The following is a 21,309-nucleotide window of genomic DNA, read 5'->3' on the forward strand; positions in this document are numbered from 1 at the left end:
CTCAATGGAGATCTGTAATAAGTTAACGCTTTCATTAAATTATAATATGATACGTTGGCTGTTGAGATAATGTGCTTTTTCTCTGCGTGTGGGAGTATGTGCCTGAATGTGTATATTAGAAAGAGAAAGAGAGAGAGTGAAAGAGAGAGATTGTTTTAAACAGTATGAGAGAAAGCGTGTGAAAAGATAACAGGATATGACACTTGTTTGTTTGCTAGATTACGTAACCTCATGCTCCAGCGGGTTGTCGTGGCGACAGAGGCCTACCTCAATGGTGAACTGCTTCCTCTTGAGTTTGAAGGCCAGGTCCTTGTTGTCGGGCAGATCACACACCAGGCAGTTCAGATAGGGCACCTGGCGCACATCTAGCAGACCTGGGAGAAAGGAGGACAGAGAGAAACCAATTTGGATGAAGGACAAAGTACACATCATCCATGGGTGCATCTCAATAGTCAAAGTGGCTTCCTCTAATTGTCTCCTTTACTTCCTCTGCACTGATGTGGAAACAAAGTGGATTGTGAACAGGTTATACCTGGAAGGCATCCACCACCTTGCTTAAACCTATCTTATATTTTCAGATCAGAGCAGATGAAGGAGTGGACATGGGAAGAGGAAGTCACTATAGACTATTAAGATGCACCCCTCATGCACCAAAGGAGTTGTAAATGCCAGTTATGTTCCAGGCCCTCATAGACCTCCTATTATTAGGGAGCTCAGGAGACAGGTCAACTACACATTAGCAAAAAGTCCCTCAGCGCTCTTCCTTCGCCCTCCATATTTCCCTCTCCTTTCTCCCTCGCTCCCTCTATCCTCCCTCCCAATCAGGAGCTGCAAGATTCAGCACTTGAAGCACTCAGGCAAAATGTTGTGATTATACTCAAGTAATGAGGCAGAACAAGATAAACAGGGACTTCTATTCCAGGGGACAAACTAATTGAGTTCTTATTTCAGGAAGGAAGACTGGAGAGGCTGGAATGACTGTGTGTGTGTGTTGTAGGGCTTGCTATACATAAGGGGGGGAGAGCTGTTGTAGATGGGAGGGGTGGTGGGCAAGGGGAATAAATAGGTTCACTTTTCATAGGAAGAGACCCTAAGAGATTCTCCCTCCCTCCGTAAAGTGACATTTTCATAAAACTGGAAAGTAGAGGCAGGGATGGTACAAAAGGAGAGTAGGATAGAATGAGAGCAAGAGAGAGAGAGAGAGGGGGGGGGGGGGGGAATAGATGGAGAAAGAGAGGGGGATGGTGAGTTCTCTCCTCCGTGCACTTGGGTGATTTCCTATCGCCTGATTCGCTGTGACAGGCATCCCAGCATGCTTTGAGCAGCCCTGAACTGCTGCTACAAACGCACACACACACACACACACAATGATGAACACACATTTGCAAATTCTTAAACTGAGGATGTATATTTAGTTCTAGGTCAAATAATGCCAGTATAGTTACATATCAGATCAACATCTTTCTAAAAGAGAGATTCAATTCCTCAGATGTGTATTATATTGAAACGTATTATTGTGCGGTTGGTGAACACAAAGCAAAACAACAACAATGCCGGTCAGTCCCCGACTGCGTGCACTGGGACAGAGGGATAGGTTAGGGACGTGGGACGGTCAGTCCCCGACTGCCTGCACTGGGACAGAGGGACAGAGGGGTAGGTTAGGGACGTGGGACGGTCAGTCCCCGACTGCCTGCACTGGGACAGAGGGATAGGTTAGGGACGTAGGACGGTCAGTCCCCGACTGCCTGCACTGGGACAGAGGGACAGAGGGATAGGTTAGGGACGTGGGATGGTCAGTCCCCGACTGCCTGCACTGGGACAGAGGGATAGGTTAGGGACGTGGGACGGTCAGTCCCCGACTGCCTGCACTGGGACAGAGGGATAGGTTAGGGACGTGGGACGGTCAGTCTCCGACTGCCTGCACTGGGACAGAGGGACAGAGGGGTAGGTTAGGGACGTGGGACGGTCAGTCCCCGACTGCCTGCACTGGGACAGAGGGATAGGTTAGGGACGTGGGACGGTCAGTCCCCGACTGCCTGCACTGGGACAGAGGGACAGAGGGATAGGTTAGGGACGTGGGACGGTCAGTCCCCGACTGCCTGCACTGGGACAGAGGGATAGGTTAGGGACGTGGGACGGTCAGTCCCCGACTGCCTACACTGGGACAGAGGGACAGAGGGATAGGTTAGGGACGTGGGACGGTCAGTCCCCGACTGCCTGCACTGGGACAGAGGGATAGGTTAGGGACGTGGGACGGTCAGTCCCCGACTGCCTACACTGGGACAGAGGGACAGAGGGATAGGTTAGGGACGTGGGACGGTCAGTCCCCGACTGCCTGCACTGGGACAGAGGGATAGAGGGATAGGTTAGGGACGTGGGACGGTCAGTCCCCGACTGCCTGCACTGGGACAGAGGGATAGGTTAGGGACGTGGGACGGTCAGTCCCCGACTGCCTGCACTGGGACAGAGGGATAGGTTAGGGACGTGGGACGGTCAGTCCCCGACTGCCTGCACTGGGACAGAGGGATAGGTTAGGGACGTGGGGCGGTCAGTCCCCGACTGCCTGCACTGGGACAGAGGGACAGAGGGATAGGTTAGGGACGTGGGACGGTCAGTCCCCGACTGCCTGCACTGGGACAGAGGGGTAGGTTAGGGACGTGGGACGTGTTAGCATGTAAATAAAACATGGTGTTAGAGGAGAAACTAAAACATGGCATTTAATGACTTCACTCTTCATCTGTCTCAACTAGGGTTGACTAACCGGATTGAGAGGAAAGGAGGAGAGGGGGAATAAACCAGGGGAAACGAGGAGAGGGGGAATAAACCAGGGGAAAAGAGGAGGGGGGAATAAACCAGGGGAAAAGAGGAGAGGGGGAATAAACCAGGGGAAAAGAGGAGAGGGGGAATAAACCAGGGGAAAAGAGGAGAGGGGGAATAAACCAGGGGAAAAGAGGAGAGGGGGAATAAACCAGGGGAAAAGAGGAGAGGGGGAATAAACCAGGGGAAAAGAGGAGAGGGGGAATAAACCAGAGGAAACGAGGAGAGGGGGAATAAACCAGGGGAAAAGAGGAGAGGGTGAATAAACCAGGGGAAAAGAGGAGAGGGGGAATAAACCAGGGGAAAAGAGGAGAGGGGGAATAAACCAGGGGAAACGAGGAGAGGGGGAATAAACCAGGGGAAACGAGGAGAGGGGGAATAAACCAGGGGAAAAGAGGAGAGGGGGAATAAACCAGGGGAAAAGAGGAGAGGGGGAATAAACCAGAGGAAACGAGGAGAGGGGGAATAAACCAGGGGAAACGGGGAGAGGGGGAATAAACCAGGGGAAAAGAGGAGAGGGGGAATAAACCAGGGGAAAAGAGGAGAGGGGGAATAAACCAGGGGAAAAGAGGAGAGGGGGAATAAACCAGGGGAAAAGAGGAGAGGGGGAATAAACCAGGGGAAAAGAGGAGAGGGGGAATAAACCAGGGGAAAAGAGGAGAGGGGGAATAAACCAGGGGAAAAGAGGAGAGGGGGAATAAACCAGGGGAAAAGAGGAGAGGGGGAATAAACCAGGGGAAAAGAGGAGAGGGGGAATAAACCAGGGGAAAAGAGGAGAGGGGGAATAAACCAGGGGAAAAGAGGAGAGGGGGAATAAACCAGGGGAAAAGAGGAGAGGGGGAATAAACCAGGGGAAAGAGGAGAGGGGGAATAAACCAGAGGAAAAGAGGAGAGGGGGAATAAACCAGGGGAAAAGAGGAGAGGGGGAATAAACCAGGGGAAAAGAGGAGAGGGGGAATAAACCAGGGGAAAAGAGGAGAGGGGGAATAAACCAGGGGAAAAGAGGAGAGGGGGAATAAACCAGGGGAAAAGAGGAGAGGGGGAATAAACCAGGGGAAAATAGGAGAGGGGGAATAAACCAGAGGAAAAGAGGAGAGGGGGAATAAACCAGAGGAAAAGAGGAGAGGGGGAATAAACAAGGGGAAAAGAGGAGAGGGGGAATAAACCAGGGGAAAAGAGGAGAGGGGGAATAAACCAGAGGAAAAGAGCAAGAGAGAAAGAGAGAGGCATGACTAAAAATACCTCCATCGCTTAAACTGACCTTTATGTGTGGGAGCGAGAGTGTGAGGGAGTGATGGAGAGAGGGAATGTGTGTATGAGGGAGGGAGAGCGAGCGAGAGGCAGAGAGAGAGAGGGGGATGGATAGGGCTGAAATGGAAAGAGGGCGAAAAGGAGGGAGAGAGCTGAGAAAAAAACCTCTCCTTCCTCTCCCTCATGGCTCTCTCTGCCTCATCCCCCTCTCTGACTCTCAGCCACCATTTCAGAGCAGACTATGCCATCTATGGAGAGAGGAACGGAGAGAGAAAAAGATGGAGAGTGATGGTGATAATATTGATTCCCCAGTCCACTCTGTTCTACTCCAGGCCTCAGGGGTATATGGGACTGGGGTTGTATGTGTGTGGAGGGAGAACGGGTGAGGGAGGGGGAAGAGAGGAGCTCTGCTGGGGGGTGAGGGGGAGAGTGCGGCGTGGCAGCTGAATCCCCCCCGGCCTGTCTAGTGAGGAGCACGTCTGATTGAGCAGCAGCCCACTAACAGGCCCTGACAGCCTGCGCTGCCCTGTGAGAGGCCTGCCTGCCTAGCGGACCTGCCTCCACAATCACACACACACACAGCTCTCATCCTTTTGTACTGGCCCTGTGTGTGTGTGTGTGTGTCTTACCGTGGTAATCTTTGTACAGGGGGTTGGTCTCTCTCTCTGAGCCTCTGAAGGACTCTAGAGCGATGGCCGTGTCACACAACCTGGTTATATTGCCCATCAGAGCTCTGTTCTGTAGGAGAGAGAGAGATGGAGAGAAAGAAAGAGAGAGATGGAGGGAGAGAGAGAAAAAGAGACAGAGGTGAGAGTGATCACAGGTAATTGAAAACCTCCTGGCAAGCCGTCAGGGCTGAAATTAAATTAGGTCATCATTACCCGACGTCAGGTCACCACTACCTGCCGATAGGGTGAAGAGGGGCAATGTGGAGTGTGGAGGGGGGGGGGGGCAGTTATTGAGGTTGCATGGAGAAAGGTGTGGGGGGGGCAGTTATTGAGGTTACATGGAGAAAGGTGTGGGGGGGTAGTTATTGAGGTTACATGGAGAAAGGTGTGGGGGGGTAGTTATTGAGGTTGCATGGAGAAAGGTGTGGGGGGGGCAGTTATTGAGGTTACATGGAGAAAGGTGTGGGGGGGTAGTTATTGAGGATACATGGAGAAAGGTGTGGGGGGTAGTTATTGAGGATACATGGAGAAAGGTGTGGGGGGGTAGTTATTGAGGTTACATGGAGAAAGGTGTGGGGGGGTAGTTATTGAGGTTACATGGAGAAAGGTGTGGGGGGGTAGTTATTGAGGTTACATGGAGAAAGGTGTGGGGGGGTAGTTATTGAGGTTACATGGAGAAAGGTGTGGGGGGGTAGTTATTGAGGTTACATGGAGAAAGGTGTGGGGGGGTAGTTATTGAGGTTACATGGAGAAAGGTGTGGGGGGGTAGTTATTGAGGTTACATGGAGAAAGGTGTGGGGGGTAGTTATTGAGGTTACATGGAGAAAGGTGTGGGGGGTAGTTATTGAGGTTACATGGAGAAAGGTGTGGGGGGGTAGTTATTGAGGTTACATGGAGAAAGGTGTGGGGGGGTAGTTATTGAGGTTACATGGAGAAAGGTGTGGGGGGGTAAACAATAGCAGCAGCAAGGAAGAGATGCTGCATAATATCTCTGTACCACATAAACACGTATAGAGACGTGTGTATGTACACTCATGCACAAAGACAAACACACACGCAGCATGCACGCAAGAACACACACACACACACACACAACTGAAGGGGTGAAGGGGAGAGAATCGCTCGAGGAGGAGGGCTCCCCCTGCTGGTCAGATGTCCTCTCTGTTGTGACAGTAGAGAACGAGGAAGAGGAAGAGAGGGAGAGAGGAAGAGAGGGAGAGAGGAAGAGAGGAAGAGAGGGAGAGAGGGATGCAGGGAGAGAGGGAGAGAGGGAGAGAGGGACGCAGGGAGAGAGGGAGAGAGGAAGAGAGGAAGAGAGGGATGCAGGGAGAGAGGAAGAGAGGGAGAGAGGGACGCAGGGAGTCTTCTATTATTCATCTTCTCAGCCTCTTAATTCATGAACATCCTCCTCTCTGTGTTGGCTGCCTGCCACCACTTGATGCACTTTTCATGCCTTCCTGTCTTTTTCTCCTTTTAAAGTATGCATGTCCCCCCAGTCAGGCCTCTGAGCACTTAGAGGCTAGCTGAGGTCAGTCATTCACAGAATTTAAACCCGGGGTAAGAGTTTGGCTGAGCGAAATTATTTAGCACACATTTTAGTGGTACTGTTTAGATGGGTGGGCCACCAGTAGGGAGTGTGTGGTCTGTGATTTTAGGATGGCCAACTGAATGAACACAATCCCTGTGTGAATGACAAAAAACTAGACACATGCACCCACACAATGTCCAAACCCAAATGATTTGCATCCACAGTGAACACACACAAGAAAAATGGGATCTCTCACACACACACACACACACACACACACACACAACCGTGGACTTGAAGATATGTTGGGTGTGTCAACCTCAGCCTCACATGATTTCCTTCCATAATTGATAAAGGACTCAGAGGTATTTCAGTTCAACTGCTTTAACCTGCTCTGACCTCATTAAGAACCAGCGATGGGACAATGAGTTCATATCCCATCATTGTACTTCCCCTAACCCACCTGAACAACCCACTGAAGACAGACAACAACTCTAACGCTTCATTTACCTTTTTGTCATTTAGAAAATGCGCTTATCCAGAATGATTTACATTAGTGCATTCATCTTAAGATGGCTACAGGTAACTGCCAAAATAAAGGAAACCCCAACATAAAGTGTCTTAATAGGGCGTTGGGCTACCATGAGCCGCCAGAACAGCTTCAAGTCGCCATGGCATAGATTCTACAAGTGTCCGGATGTCTATTGGAGGGATGTGACACCATTCTTCCACAATACATTCCATAATTTGGTGTTTTGTTTGATGGTGGTGGAAAACACGGTCTCAGGCACCGCTCCAGAATCTCCCATAAGTGTTCACTTGGGTTAAGATCTGGTGACATAGAGAGAGAGAGAGAGACACACTCACACCCTTTAAACCCTCTATGTTCCCTTTGAGACCCCTCTTTCAAAGTCACTGAGATCTCTTCTTCTAGCCATGGTAGCCATAGTTATGGGCAACTGTGCATTTTTATACATGACCCTAAGCATGGAGGATGTGACTTGCTTAATTAACTCAGGAACCACACCTGTGTGGAAGCACCTGCTTTCAATATACTTTGCATTCCTCATTTACTCAAGTGTTTCCTTTATTTTGGCAGTTACCTGAAGGTCGTCAGACAACATATCACAATCAATAAACCAAATGCCGATTTATAGCCGCTTCAATGCAGTTATCCTTTCCCCAGTGCATTGACATAGGTGCATTCAAATGTGTCTGTGTCCACTTGTTTGTACAAATGTGTTAGGTGGTGCATGAGTGTGTTTACTTCATGTTGTGTATGAGCCTGAGTGTGTAGGTGTTAGACAATGTGTGTGTGTGTGTGTTATGTAGTAAACAGTGGTCTGTTCATACATGCTGGACTGAATTAGACTGGGGCTATGACAGACAAACTAGGACCCCCTCCCTCTCTTCCCATGTTTTCTTCTCCATCACCCCGCCCATCTCTCCTCCTCCTCCCCCTCTCCCTCATCTCACACAACTGCCTCCCAAACGGAGGGTGCTGGTCCAGTCAAACCCAGGGATAGCATTTAGGTGGTGCTGCCTCGGTCGGTCCAGGACACTATAAGAGTGATTGGGTATATTGAGGCGTGGTGGTTGGTGGTGGAAGGGTGTATGTGTGTGTGCCAGGGGGATGGGGTAGTGTATGTATCATATCCGTGTGTGTGTGTGATGAGCAAGTGGACTGTGGCACTGGGAGGTGAGAGGAGGCTTTCTGTGCATTACTCTCCCTCCCTTGGTGTTTAATAATGGATAGAGAGACCAGACTAACCAACTAGCCCCACTGCTGCCAGTCTAGACTGTCTGTGGCCGAGAGAGACCAGACTAACCAACTAGCCCCACTGCTGCCAGTCTAGACTGTCTGTGGCCGAGAGAGACCAGACTAACCAACTAGCCCCACTGCTGCCAGTCTAGACTGTCTGTGGCCGAGAGAGACCAGACTAACCAACTAGCCCCACTGCTGCCAGTCTAGACTGTCTGTGGCCGAGAGAGACCAGACTAACCAACTAGCCCCACTGCTGCCAGTCTAGACTGTCTGTGGCCGAGAGAGACCAGACTAACCAACTAGCCCCACTGCTGCCAGTCTAGACTGTCTGTGGCTGAGAGAGACCAGACTAACCAACTAGCCCCACTGCTGCCAGTCTAGACTGTCTGTGGCCGAGAGAGACCAGACTAACCAACTAGCCCCACTGCTGCCAGTCTAGACTGTCTGTGGCCGAGAGAGACCAGACTAACCGACTAGCCCCACTGCTGCCAGTCTAGACTGTCTGTGGCTGAGAGAGACCAGACTAACCAACTAGCCCCACTGCTGCCAGTCTAGACTGTCTGTGGCTGAGAGAGACCAGACTAACCAACTAGCCCCACTGCTGCCAGTCTAGACTGTCTGTGGCCGAGAGAGACCAGACTAACCAACTAGCCCCACTGCTGCCAGTCTAGACTGTCTGTGGCCGAGAGAGACCAGACTAACCAACTAGCCCCACTGCTGCCAGTCTAGACTGTCTGTGGCTGAGAGAGACCAGACTAACCAACTAGCCCCACTGCTGCCAGTCTAGACGGTCTGTGGCCGAGAGAGACCAGACTAACCAACTAGCCCCACTGCTGCCAGTCTAGACGGTCTGTGGCTGAGAGAGACCAGACTAACCAATTAGCTAAATACAGTTTCCACTATCTATCACAGTCACTCTGTACTGTCTCAACCCTCTGTCCTTAAAATATCACTCAGACAAGTCAGAATCAGGCTGTTCATGAGAACGCATACACCCAAGCGCGCGTGCACACACACAAACAGTCCAAAACACACACCCCACTCTACCCCTTCCCCATTCTCAGTAGGGTAGTCTCGCCTTGCCATACCTCCAAAATCACATCGTTGTCACAGGGTAGAGGGGGGTAAAGAATCAGATTAGAAGGGTTTAGTATTCAGGCCAGAGAGGGACAGTCTGAGTGGGCACTCCCATCAGAGAAGGCATCCGTTGTCCATTCTACCTCTCAGGACAGGGTTAGGGGGGTACTGGGTTGGGCCGGGACTATACCAGTATCGCGATACTTGTTATTATCATGGCAAGGAAACAAAACACATATCAGATTTAACTCCTTTAGGAAAACAGCCCTGATGTTGGAAACAAACATCATTATGTTGTCATCCAGAGTCATATTTATTTAGTGTTTTCCAAGCTATAGCACACACTATTTACATACAGCAGGTTTTTAAAGGACCAAAGAGTTTGCTCTGCTTCGTGTTTGAATTTTTGCCATGTAAAAAATATTTTTGCGCAATCTTCCAAATGCCTGTCTCTCAAGAATCAAGGTTTACATATTTTTCTGTTTTCATGAGTGTTTGTCTTTTGGTATCATGTCCTTCGCTCCTTCTGTGCTGTGTTCACTGTGCACCTTCCCACTCCACAGACACCAAGCCCCTTCTGTGTTCACTGTGCACCTTCCCACTCCACAGACACCAAGTCCCTTCTGTGTTCACTGTGCACCTTCCCACTCCACAGACACCAAGCCCCTTCTGTGTTCACTGTGCACCTTCCCACTCCACAGACACCAAGTCCCTTCTGTGTTCACTGTGCACCTTCCCACTCCACAGACACCAAGCCCCTTCTGTGTTCACTGTGCACCTTCCCACTCCACAGACACCAAGTCCCTTCTGTGTTCACTGTGCACCTTCCCACTCCACAGACACCAAGTCCCTTCTGTGTTCACTGTGCACCTTCCCACTCCACAGACACCAAGCCCCTTCTGTGTTCACTGTGCACCTTCCCACTCCACAGACACCAAGCCCCTTCTGTGTTCACTGTGCACCTTCCCACTCCACAGACACCAAGCCCCTTCTGTGTTCACTGTGCACCTTCCCACTCCACAGACACCAAGTCCCTTCTGTGTTCACTGTGCACCTTCCCACTCCACAGACACCAAGCCCCTTCTGTGTTCACTGTGCACCTTCCCACTCCACAGACACCAAGCCCCTTCTGTGTTCACTGTGCACCTTCCCACTCCACAGACACCAAGTCCCTTCTGTGTTCACTGTGCACCTTCCCACTCCACAGACACCAAGTCCCTTCTGTGTTCACTGTGCACCTTCCCACTCCACAGACACCAAGTCCCTTCTGTGTTCACTGTGCACCTTCCCACTCCACAGACACCAAGTCCCTTCTGTGTTCACTGTGCACCTTCCCACTCCACAGACACCAAGTCCCTTCTGTGTTCACTGTGCACCTTCCCACTCCACAGACACCAAGCCCCTTCTGTGTTCACTGTGCACCTTCCCACTCCACAGACACCAAGTCCCTTCTGTGTTCACTGTGCACCTTCCCACTCCACAGACACCAAGCCCCTTCCCCTGCCACTCACAAACAACAAAGACGAAAGATCATCTTCTTCCTCTCTGACAACAAGCAGATTCAACTATCTATTTGCATTTGAGGTTTGGTCCAACAGAATCAGTTGATTCCCCTTCTAACGATACCCTTTTTATGTCTCAACTCCCAAAACGTAGAACAGAGCTGACCCTACTAAAACAAGAGTATCAATGAACATGATCGTGGAAAATTAATGCACAGTTTCTGTTGTGCGCGGCATAGCGGTACCACATACCTAGCAGCATTTTAGCCACATACTGTTATGTGCTAGCTGTCTAGTCTGTGTTTTATAAATGTGCAATAAGCATAAAAATACATTTATCAGGAATTGGCAACTCGTTCTCATTCTGAGAAATAAGCATGTTCTTATCCAGGTAGGCCACATCTAAACAAAGTGAACAGGCTATGTGGTTCAAACAGTTGGAGACGGACAGGAGGGTGTATTCATAACAGTTCAACTGTTCTACCTTGTTAGCGAGCAAATCGATCTAAGTTGGCTCATTATAAAGATTAGCTGGCTACTCACTAGCACGTGGTCTTGTGCTTGATAGATTGTTTTTGAGACCTGTGTTAATTGTCTATAACGCCTGCTACCAGAAGTTGGTCATTATTAGTGGATCTGCATGGTTCTGGTTACATTTGTAACAAAAATGACATTTTCATAGACCGACTTGAAAGCCAGATCAGTGATTATTGCAAAAAATAAGGTTAAACTATTTTGATAAAATAATTACATTATTAGTGGGTCTTATGGTTGTGGAAGGCTTATATTTAGCCTAGGTATAACTTCACAAGCCCTGAATTCATTAGATTATTCCTGTCTGTTTGAAATGCAGTGTATTGACCTTGAATTGTGCAACAAATCTTATTTAGAGAAAACGTTTTAAAAAATCTAGATATACTGTATATCGTGAATCGGCCATAAGTTTGAAAAAAAAAACGAGATATGAATTTTAGGCCACATCACCCAGCCCTAGATCAGATCAGATCAGATCAGATCAGATCAGATCTGGATGTCTGTTCTAGTGAGTGTGTTTCTATGGCTGGGGTTCTGGGAGAGAGCCACCGTCTGCCATATGCCACACCAGATGACTCTACCTACTCCCGCTGAGGGTCCAGAGTAAGGACACACACACACACGCATACACACACGCACAGGTGCGTGCTCACACGCACACACACACATCCCTGAATAAAGAGGGCAAACTTAGGCAGGAAATGCCAACAACTAACAGTGAGCCATCATATTAAAATGAATAATGAAAGAAAAGCATTGTAAGTTTGAATTTTGTAAAGTTAGTGTGGGAGAGGTGGAAAAATGATTGATGTCGATCAATAATGACAAACCTCCTGGCATTGACAATTTACATGGAAAGCTACTGAGGATGGTAGCTGACTCTATAGCCACTCATATATGTCATATCTTTAATCTGAGCCTAGAGGAAAGTATTTGTCCTCAGGCCTGGAGGGAAGCCAAAGTCATTCTGCTACCCAAGAGCGGTAATGTGACCTTTACTGGCTCTAACAGCAGACCTATCAGCTTGCTGCCAGATCTTAGCGAACTGTTGGGAAGAAATGATGTTTGACCAATTTTATGCGATTTCTCTGTAAACAAATTAACAACAGACTTTCAGCATGCTTATAGAGAAGGGCACTCAACATGTACTGCACTGACACAAATGACTGATGTTTGGTTGAAAGAAATTGATAAGAAGATTGTGGGAGCTGTACTGTTATATTTCAGTGCAGCCTTTGATATTATTGACCATAACCTGTTGAAAAAACTTGGGTTATGGCTTTTCAACGTCTGCCATATCATGGATTAGGAGCTATCTAATAGAACTCAGAGGCTTTTCTTTAATGGAAGCTTCTCTAATGTCAAACATGTAAAGTGTGGCGTACCGCAGGGCAGTTCTCTAGGCCCTCAACTCTTTTCTATTTTTACCAATGACCTGCCACTGGCATTAAACAAAGCATGTGTGTCCATGTATGCTGATGATTTAACCATATACGCGTCAGCAACCACAGCTAATGAAGTCACTGAAACCCTTAACAAAGAGTTGCAGTCAGTTTTGGAATGGGTGGCCAGTAATAAACTGGTCCTGAACATCTCTAAAACTAATAGCATTGTATTTGGTACAAATCATTCCCTAAGTTCTAGACCTCAGCTGAATCTGGTAATGAATGGTGTGGCTGTTGAACAAGTTGAGGAGACTACATTACAGTGGTGATACCTTAGATTGTAAACTGTCATGGTCAAAACATATAGATTCAATGGTTGTAAAGATGGGAAGAGGACTGTTTGTAATAAAGAGATTCTAGTTTTATCTTATCCTGATTATTGTCCAGTCATATGGTCAAGTGCTGCAAAGAAGGACCTAGTTAAGCTGCAGCTGGCCCAGAACAGAGCGGCACGTCTTGCTCTTCATTGTAATCAGAGGGCAGATATAAATACTATGCATGCCAGTCTCTCTTGGCTAAGAGTTGAGGAAAGACTGACTGCATCACTTCTTGTTTTTATAAGAAACAATGTGTTTGAAAATTCAAATTGTTTGCACAGTCAACTTACACACAGCTCTGACACACACACTTACCCCACTAGATATGCAACCAGGGGTCTTTTCGCAGTCCCCAAGTTCAGAACAAATTCAAGGAAGCATACAGTATTATACAGAGCCATGAGTGCATGGAACTCCCATCTCATTTAGCGCAAGTGAACAGCAAACCTGGTTTCAAAAAAACTAATAAAGCAACACCTCACGGCACCACGCCTCTCCCCCATGTGACCTACTTGTTGTGTGTATGTAATGACATGTATGTGTAACTGATAGATGCACACACACTACATGTTAATGTTTTAAATGTATGTAAATTGTAAAGTATTTTGTCTGTAATCTCTTTTTCGCTATATATATAAGAATAGCTGTCGCCATTGGCATCGGCTAATGTTGATCCTAATAAATCAAATAGAACACACACACCAGAATAGAACACACACCAGAATAGAACACACACACACCAGAATAGAACACACACACACACACAGAATATGTATAGATGCATGTAATTACTGCAACAACAAAAACCAACAGAGGTTCAAATCAAATTTGTATTTGTCACATGCTTCGTAAAACAACAGGTGTAGACTAACAGTGAAATGGTCCTCTGAATGCAGTGAACAGCCCATTAGAGCCTAAGCCACATGCCATCCCTACTTGTCCAATGGATGAATGTCTGAGGACTCCCAGAATAAGAGTCCAACATTGAGAGATTGGGTGGCTAAGCCAACATAGAGCCTTGTCCCATTGAGAGATTGGGTGGCATTGCCCACAAGGTCAAGAGGCCCAGTCAAAACAAAAGGGGGCAATGTCACGGCCCACTGAGGACGGGGCAGAGCAGCCTCCAGTAGGTCCAACACACACACACACAAAGTGGACCCCTCTTTCAATTCTGTAACAGTGAGACCCACTGGCTTCATTTGCCCACATACTGTAGTCTAACTCTGGTGACGCTGCACTCTAGGGTGTTGACCATACACATACTGTAGTCTAACTCTGGTGACGCTGCACTCTAGGGTGTTGACCATACACATACTGTAGTCTAACTCTGGTGACGCTGCACTCTAGGGTGTTGACCATACACATACTGTAGTCTAACCCTGGTGACGCTGCACTCTAGGGTGTTGACCATACACATACTGTAGTCTAACTCTGGTGACACTGCACTCTAGGGTGTTGACCATACACATACTGAAGTCTAACTCTGGTGACGCTGCACTCTAGGGTGTTGACCATACACATACTGTAGTCTAACTCTGGTGACGCTGCACTCTAGGGTGTTGACCATACACATACTGTAGTCTAACCCTGGTGACGCTGCACTCTATGGTGTTGACCATACACATACTGTAGTCTAACCCTGGTGACGCTGCACTCTAGGGTGTTGACCATACACATACTGTAGTCTAACCCTGGTGACGCTGCACTCTATGGTGTTGACCATACACATACTGTAGTCTAACCCTGGTGACGCTGCACTCTAGGGTGTTGACCATACACATACTGTAGTCTAACCCTGGTGACGCTGCACTCTATGGTGTTGACCATACACATACTGTAGTCTAACTCTGGTGACGCTGCACTCTAGGGTGTTGACCATACACATACTGTAGTCTAACTCTGGTGACGCTGCACTCTAGGGTGTTGACCATACACATACTGTAGTCTAACCCTGGTGACGCTGCACTCTATGGTGTTGACCATACACATACTGTAGTCTAACCCTGGTGACGCTGCACTCTAGTGTGTTGACCATACACATACTGTAGTCTAACTCTGGTGACGCTGCACTCTAGGGTGTTGACCATACACATACTGTAGTCTAACCCTGGTGACGCTGCACTCTATGGTGTTGACCATACACATACTGTAGTCTAACCCTGGTGACGCTGCACTCTAGGGTGTTGACCATACACATACTGTAGTCTAACTCTGGTGACGCTGCACTCTAGGGTGTTGACCATACACATACTGTAGTCTAACCCTGGTGACGCTGCACTCTATGGTGTTGACCATACACATACTGTAGTCTAACCCTGGTGACGCTGCACTCTAGGGTGTTGACCATACACATACTGTAGTCTAACCCTGGTGACACTGCGCTCCAGGGTGTTGATTCCTGTTAACAGCACTACTGATAATCCATAGAACAACGTTACAATGTGAAAGGTGATGAACATTCATTGAAAATGCTTAGTGACACACCAACTGACACTCTAAATGGCCTTTCTGGGGTGCAATACCTGTATGTGACACATCTACAGTGGGGAGAACAAGTATTTGATACACTGCCGATTTTGCATGTTTTCCTACTTACAAAGCATGTAGAGGTCTGTAATTTTTATCATAGGTACACTTCAACTGTGACAGACGGAATCTAAAACAAAAATCCAGAAAATCACATTGTATGATTTTAAAGTAATTAATTTGCATTTTATTGCATGACATAAGTATTTGATACATCAGAAAAGCAGAACTTAATATTTGGTACAGAAACCTTTGTTTGCAATTACAGAGATCATACGTTTCCTGTAGGTCTTGACCAGGTTTGCACACACTGCAGCAGGGATTTTGGCCCACTCCTCCATACAGACCTTCTCCAGATCCTTCAGGTTTCGGGGCTGTCGCTGGGCAATACGGACATTCAGCTCCTCCAAAGATTTTCTATTGGGTTCAGGTCTGGAGACTGGCTAGGCCACTCCAGGACCTTGAGATGCTTCTTACGGAGCCACTCCTTAGTTGCCCTGGCTGTGTGTTTCGGGTCGTTGTCATGCTGGAAGACCCAGCCACGACCCATCTTCAATGCTCTTACTGAGGGAAGGAGGTTGTTGGCCAAGATCTCGCGATACATGGCCCCATCCATCCTCCCCTCAATACGGTGCAGTCGTCCTGTCCCCTTTGCAGAAAAGCATCCCCAAAGAATGATGTTTCCACCTCCATGCTTCAAGGTTGGGATGGTGTTCTTGGGGTTGTACTCATCCTTCTTCCTCCAAACACGGCGAGTGGAGTTTAGACCAAAAAGCTATATTTTTGTCTCATCAGACCACATGACCTTCTCCCATTCCTCCTCTGGATCATCCAGATGGTCATTGGCAAACTTCAGACGGGCCTGGACATGCGCTGGCTTGAGCAGGGGGACCTTGCATGCGCTGCAGGATTTTAATCCATGACGGCGTAGTGTGTTACTAATGGTTTTCTTTGAGACTATGGTCCCAGCTCTCTTCAGGTCATTGATCAGGTCCTGCCGTGTAGTTCTGGGCTGATCCCTCACCTTCCTCATGATCATTGATGCCCCACGAGGTGAGATCTTGCATGGAGCCCCAGACCGAGGGTGATTGACCGTCATCTTGAACTTCTTCCATTTTCTAATAATTGCACCAACAGTTGTTGCCTTCTCACCAAGCTGTTTGCCTATTGTCCTGTAGCCCATCCCAGCCTTGTGCAGGTCTACAATTTTATCCCTGATGTCCTTACACAGCTCTCTGGTCTTGGCCATTGTGGAGAGGTTGGAGTCTGTTTGATTGAGTGTGTGGACAGGTGTCTTTTATACAGGTAACGAGTTCAAACAGGTGCAGTTAATACAGGTAATGAGTGGAGAACAGGAGGGCTTCCTAAAGAAAAACTAACAGGTCTGTGAGTGCCGGAATTCTCACTGGTTGGTAGGTGATCAAATACTTATGTCATGCAATAAAATGCAAATTAATTACTTAAAAATCATACAATGTGATTTTCTGGATTTTTGTTTTAGATTCCGTCTCTCACAGTTGAAGTGTACCTATGATAAAAATTACAGACCTCTACATGCTTTGTAAGTAGGAAAACCTGCAAAATCGGCAGTGTATCAAATACTTGTTCTCCCCACTGTATGTGCCCTTTGCGACACTCTCTCTTAGTGCACGGCACGTACTCTTACCTGGATGAGGTGTGAGGGCACGGTAACCACAGCGACAGAGAGCGATGACCTCAGCATGGACCGGAGGCCGTAAAGGAAGGTGGTGAGGGCGTGGCCGTGCCTGGGGTTTTCACGGCAACACAGGTCGTCACCCCATAGGGCGGAGCCGAGCGAGTGCAGCCCGATCCGTAGGATGTTCCGTGACTTGGTCTGAGAGAGAGAGAGAGAGAGAGAGAGAGAGAGAGAGAGAGAGAGAGAGAGAGAGAGAGAGAGAGAGAGAGAGAGAGAGAGAGAGAGAGAGAGAGAGAGAGAGAGAGAGAGAGAGAGAGAGAGAGAGAGAGAGAGAGAGAGAGAGAACAGGGACAGAGACAGAAACAGGGACAGAGAAAGATACTGAGAGTCTTGATATATACAGTAAGGAATATAATATGTTGTTGAAATTACAAATTTCATAGCATTTTTAACTTAAACACATTTTATCATTGCATTTTTTCCTTAATATTTGGCATATGTCTATGACCGTAGAGAAGACGTTATATTTCTGCTGGTGATTAAAACCCCTCACGTTGTGGTAGTAAACAAAACAGTGGCGTTAACAGACCCTAGCAGCCCAACAGGACAGGAGTCTGCTCACCAGCACAGACCGTCGGAACACAGCCGCCAAACGTGATTGGACACAACTGCCCAATCACAGAGGCCATCTGACACGGGCACAATGGACCTGTCAGACAGGCTTCCAATATGGCCGCCACCCAGAAACGCCGGCACATTCTTGGCACCAGAACGAGGCTCGCCGGCCAAGTGGGGCCGTGGGGAGGGGTGGTGGACGGAGGGCTAGAGTGCTAACCCCAAAGTCAAGTTGCCCACCCTCACAAAACACCCTAAGACCATAGAATAAAGTTGCTCCCTGCTTTGGTGCTTCCCTCTTTCTCTGTCTCTCGCTTTTCCCTACGTCCCAGCATGCTTTTCCCTACGTCCCAGCATGCTTTTCTCTATTCTCTCATCCCTCTCTCCCTGCTTATTTCTATCCCTTCTCCCAATCTCTCTTTCTCTCCTCTCGTCCATTGACCTAGGGCTTGGGTCTTTTCAGCATTGGTGCTATCTAAGATAAATAAACCTCATTGTTACTGTGAGTTTCCACTGTTGGCCTTGCACAATCCCACTCTTCTGTCCTCTTCCCCCTCCCTCTATTTCTCCTCCTCTTCCTGACCAAGTCAGTCAGTCAGTCAGTCAGTCAGTCAGTCACTCATTCCTGTTGTCTTTCTCCTTTTCTATTTCTCTCACACGTTTATCCCTGACTCACTTCCTGTGTGCCTGTGTGCCTGTGTGCCTGTCTGTCTGTCTGTCTGTCTGTACAAGCTTGTATGTGTGTCAGAGACGTCCCAGCACCGTTTATCAGACCTCTGGGCCCCAGTGGGAAGGGAACCGTGGTAACATGCCTGTTGCTGTGACAACATCATGAAGAGGCCAACGTTTCCTCCTATAGAGAGAAGCTGTTTAGTACTCCTATAGGGAATCAGGGAACAGTGCCAAAACACAGCCCAAACCCACCAACCACAGCCCCAGTAAGCCAAGCCTTACTGCCCCAGAATAAAAAACACCTGACAGTCAAGCCAGAAAACTCCAAAATATAACATCTAGGGCCCAAAGAGACTATATTATGAAGTGATAATATTAGGCCTGGTTTCTGTAGCCAACATCCAAGGCAAACTGTATGAGCAGGGGTGTAACAACATTGTCTTGCCTATACTGGACATTGTTGTGCCCGTGTCCACGTCCCTCTGTGCACGCCTGCATTCCTCTGCTCTGACAAAAGCGCTTTGATGATGTCAGTGCTTAATCTGGCGAATGATTGACAGCGCTGGGTCGAGGAGGGGGGGGGTAGGTGGGTAATCCTGTGTGTGAGTGTCAGGGGGAGAGGTGGCTCCAGGTGAGGAGCAGAGGGGTCACAAAATCTAGGGGAGACACACACACACACACACACACACACACGCACGTACTTACACACACCCCTCTCCACACACCTCAGTGGAAAAATTAAAACAGAAACGCCAAGAGAGACAGACGAAGCATTCTGAAGAGGATTGATAATAATTAAAAACAAAGATGAGTGTCAAAGATGACACACACACACAGCTTGTCTGCTCTGCTGCCAGCATCACCATAACACTGATGAAGTCATTCTAGCTTGGTGAGAGGAATCAACATGGTAACTTGAAGAGGGGCGAAGTTGGGAAGGGCAATTGTTTGATATGGATGAGAGTATTGGGTGGAGAGGAGTAGGTTCGAGTATAGCTAACAGTGGAGAGGAGTAGGTTAGAGTATAGCTAACAGTAAAGAGGAGCAGGTTAGAGTATAGCTAACAGTGGAGAGGAGCAGGTTAGAGTATAGCTAACAGTGGAGAGGAGCAGGTTAGAGTATAGCTAACAGTGGAGAGGAGCAGGTTAGAGTATAGCTAACAGTAAAGAGGAGCAGGTTAGAGTATAGCTAACAGTGGAGAGGAGCAGGTTAGAGTATAGCTAACAGTTAAGAGAAGCAGGTTAGAGTATAGCTAACAGTAAAGAGGAGCAGGTTAGAGTATAGCTAACAGTGGAGAGGAGCAGGTTAGAGTATAGCTAACAGTGGAGAGGAGCAGGTTAGAGTATAGCTAACAGTGGAGAGGAGCAGGTTAGAGTATAGCTAACAGTGGAGATGAGCAGGTTAGAGTATAGCTAACAGTAAAGAGGAGCAGGTTAGAGTATATCTAACAGTAAAGAGGAGCAGGTTAGAGTATAGCTAACAGTAAAGAGGAGTAGGTTAGAGTATAGCTAACAGTGGAGAGGAGCAGTTTAGAGTATAGCTAACAGTGGAGATGAGCAGGTTAGAGTATAGCTAACAGTAAAGAGGAGCAGGTTAGAGTATAGCTAACAGTAAAGAGGAGCAGGTTAGAGTATAGCTAACAGTAAAGAGGAGCAGGTTAGAGTATAGCTAACAGTGGAGAGGATCAGGTTAGAGTATAGCTAACAGTGGTGAGGAGCAGGTTAGAGTATAGCTAACAGTAAAGAGGAGCAGGTTAGAGTATAGCTAACAGTGGAGAGGAGCAGGTTAGAGTATAGCTAGCAGTGGAGAGGAGCAGGTTAGAGTATAGCTAGCAGTGGAGAGGAGCAGGTTAGAGTATAGCTAACAGTAAAGAGGAGCAGGTTAGAATATAGCTAACAGTGGAGAGGAACAGGTTAGAGTATAGCTAACAGTAAAGATGAGCAGGTTAGAGAATAGCTAACGGTATTGGGTGGAGAGGAGCAGGTTAGAGAATAGCTAACAGTATTGGGTTGAGAGGAACAGGTTAGAGAATAGCTTACGGTATTGGGTGGAGAGGAACATGTTAGAGTATAGCTAACAGTGTAGAGGAACAGGTTAGAGTATAGCTAACAGTGGAGAGGAACAGGTTAGAGAATAGCTAACGGTATTGGGTGGAGAGGAGCAGGTTAGAGTATAGCTAACAGTGAAGAGGAACAGGTTAGAGTATAGCTAACAGTGGAGAGGAACAGGTTAGAGAATAGCTTACGGTATTGGGTGGAGAGGAACAGGTTAGAGTATAGCTAACAGTGGAGAGGAACAGGTTAGAGAATAGCTAACGGTATTGGGTGGAGAGGAGCAGGTTAGAGAATAGCTAACGGTATTGGGTGGAGAGGAGCAGGTTAGAGAATAGCTAACAGTATTGGGTGGAGAGGAGCAGGTTAGAGTATAGCTAACAGTATTGGGTTGAGAGGAGCAGGTTAGAGAATAGCTAACAATATTGGGTGGAGAGGAGCAGGTTAGAGTATAGCTAACAGTGGAGAGGAACAGGTTAGAGAATAGCTAACGGTATTGGGTGGAGAGGAGCAGGTTAGAGAATAGCTAACAATATTGGGTGGAGAGGAGCAGGTTAGAGTATAACTAACAGTATTGGGTGGAGAGGAGCAGGTTAGAGAATAGCTAACAGTATTGGGTGGAGAGGAGCAGGTTAGAGTATAACTAACAGTATTGGGTGGAGAGGAGCAGGTTAGAGATTAGCTAACAATATTGGGTGGAGAGGAGCAGGTTAGAGAATAGCTAACAGTATTGGGTGGAGAGGAGCAGGTTAGAGAATAGCTAACAGTATTGGGTGGAGAGGAGCAGGTTAGAGAATAGCTAACAGTATTGGGTGGAGAGGAGCAGGTTAGAGAATAGCTAACAGTATTGGGTGGAGAGGAGCAGGTTAGAGTATAACTAACAG

The 21,309-nt window shown here is 47.8% G+C and overlaps 1 protein-coding gene across 1 annotated transcript in view; it reads right to left on the minus strand.

Annotated features, from left to right (window-relative positions):
- elp4 (elongator acetyltransferase complex subunit 4) overlaps positions 1 to 21,309 on the minus strand; it is an 88,055-nt gene that overhangs the window by 47,236 nt on the left and 19,510 nt on the right. Inside the window, exons 7-9 of the mRNA XM_084195561.1 lie at positions 17,097 to 17,285; positions 4,698 to 4,806; positions 268 to 374 (exon numbers count right to left, since the gene is read on the minus strand). Of these exons, the coding sequence (XP_084051687.1) occupies positions 268 to 374; positions 4,698 to 4,806; positions 17,097 to 17,285 (405 nt within the window). The remainder of the gene's footprint in view (positions 1 to 267; positions 375 to 4,697; positions 4,807 to 17,096; positions 17,286 to 21,309) is intronic.

Source organism: Coregonus lavaretus (genome assembly GCF_964263955.1).
Source record: "Coregonus lavaretus genome assembly, contig: HAP1_SCAFFOLD_640, whole genome shotgun sequence".
In the NCBI taxonomy this organism is placed as follows: Eukaryota; Metazoa; Chordata; class Actinopteri; order Salmoniformes; family Salmonidae; genus Coregonus; species Coregonus lavaretus.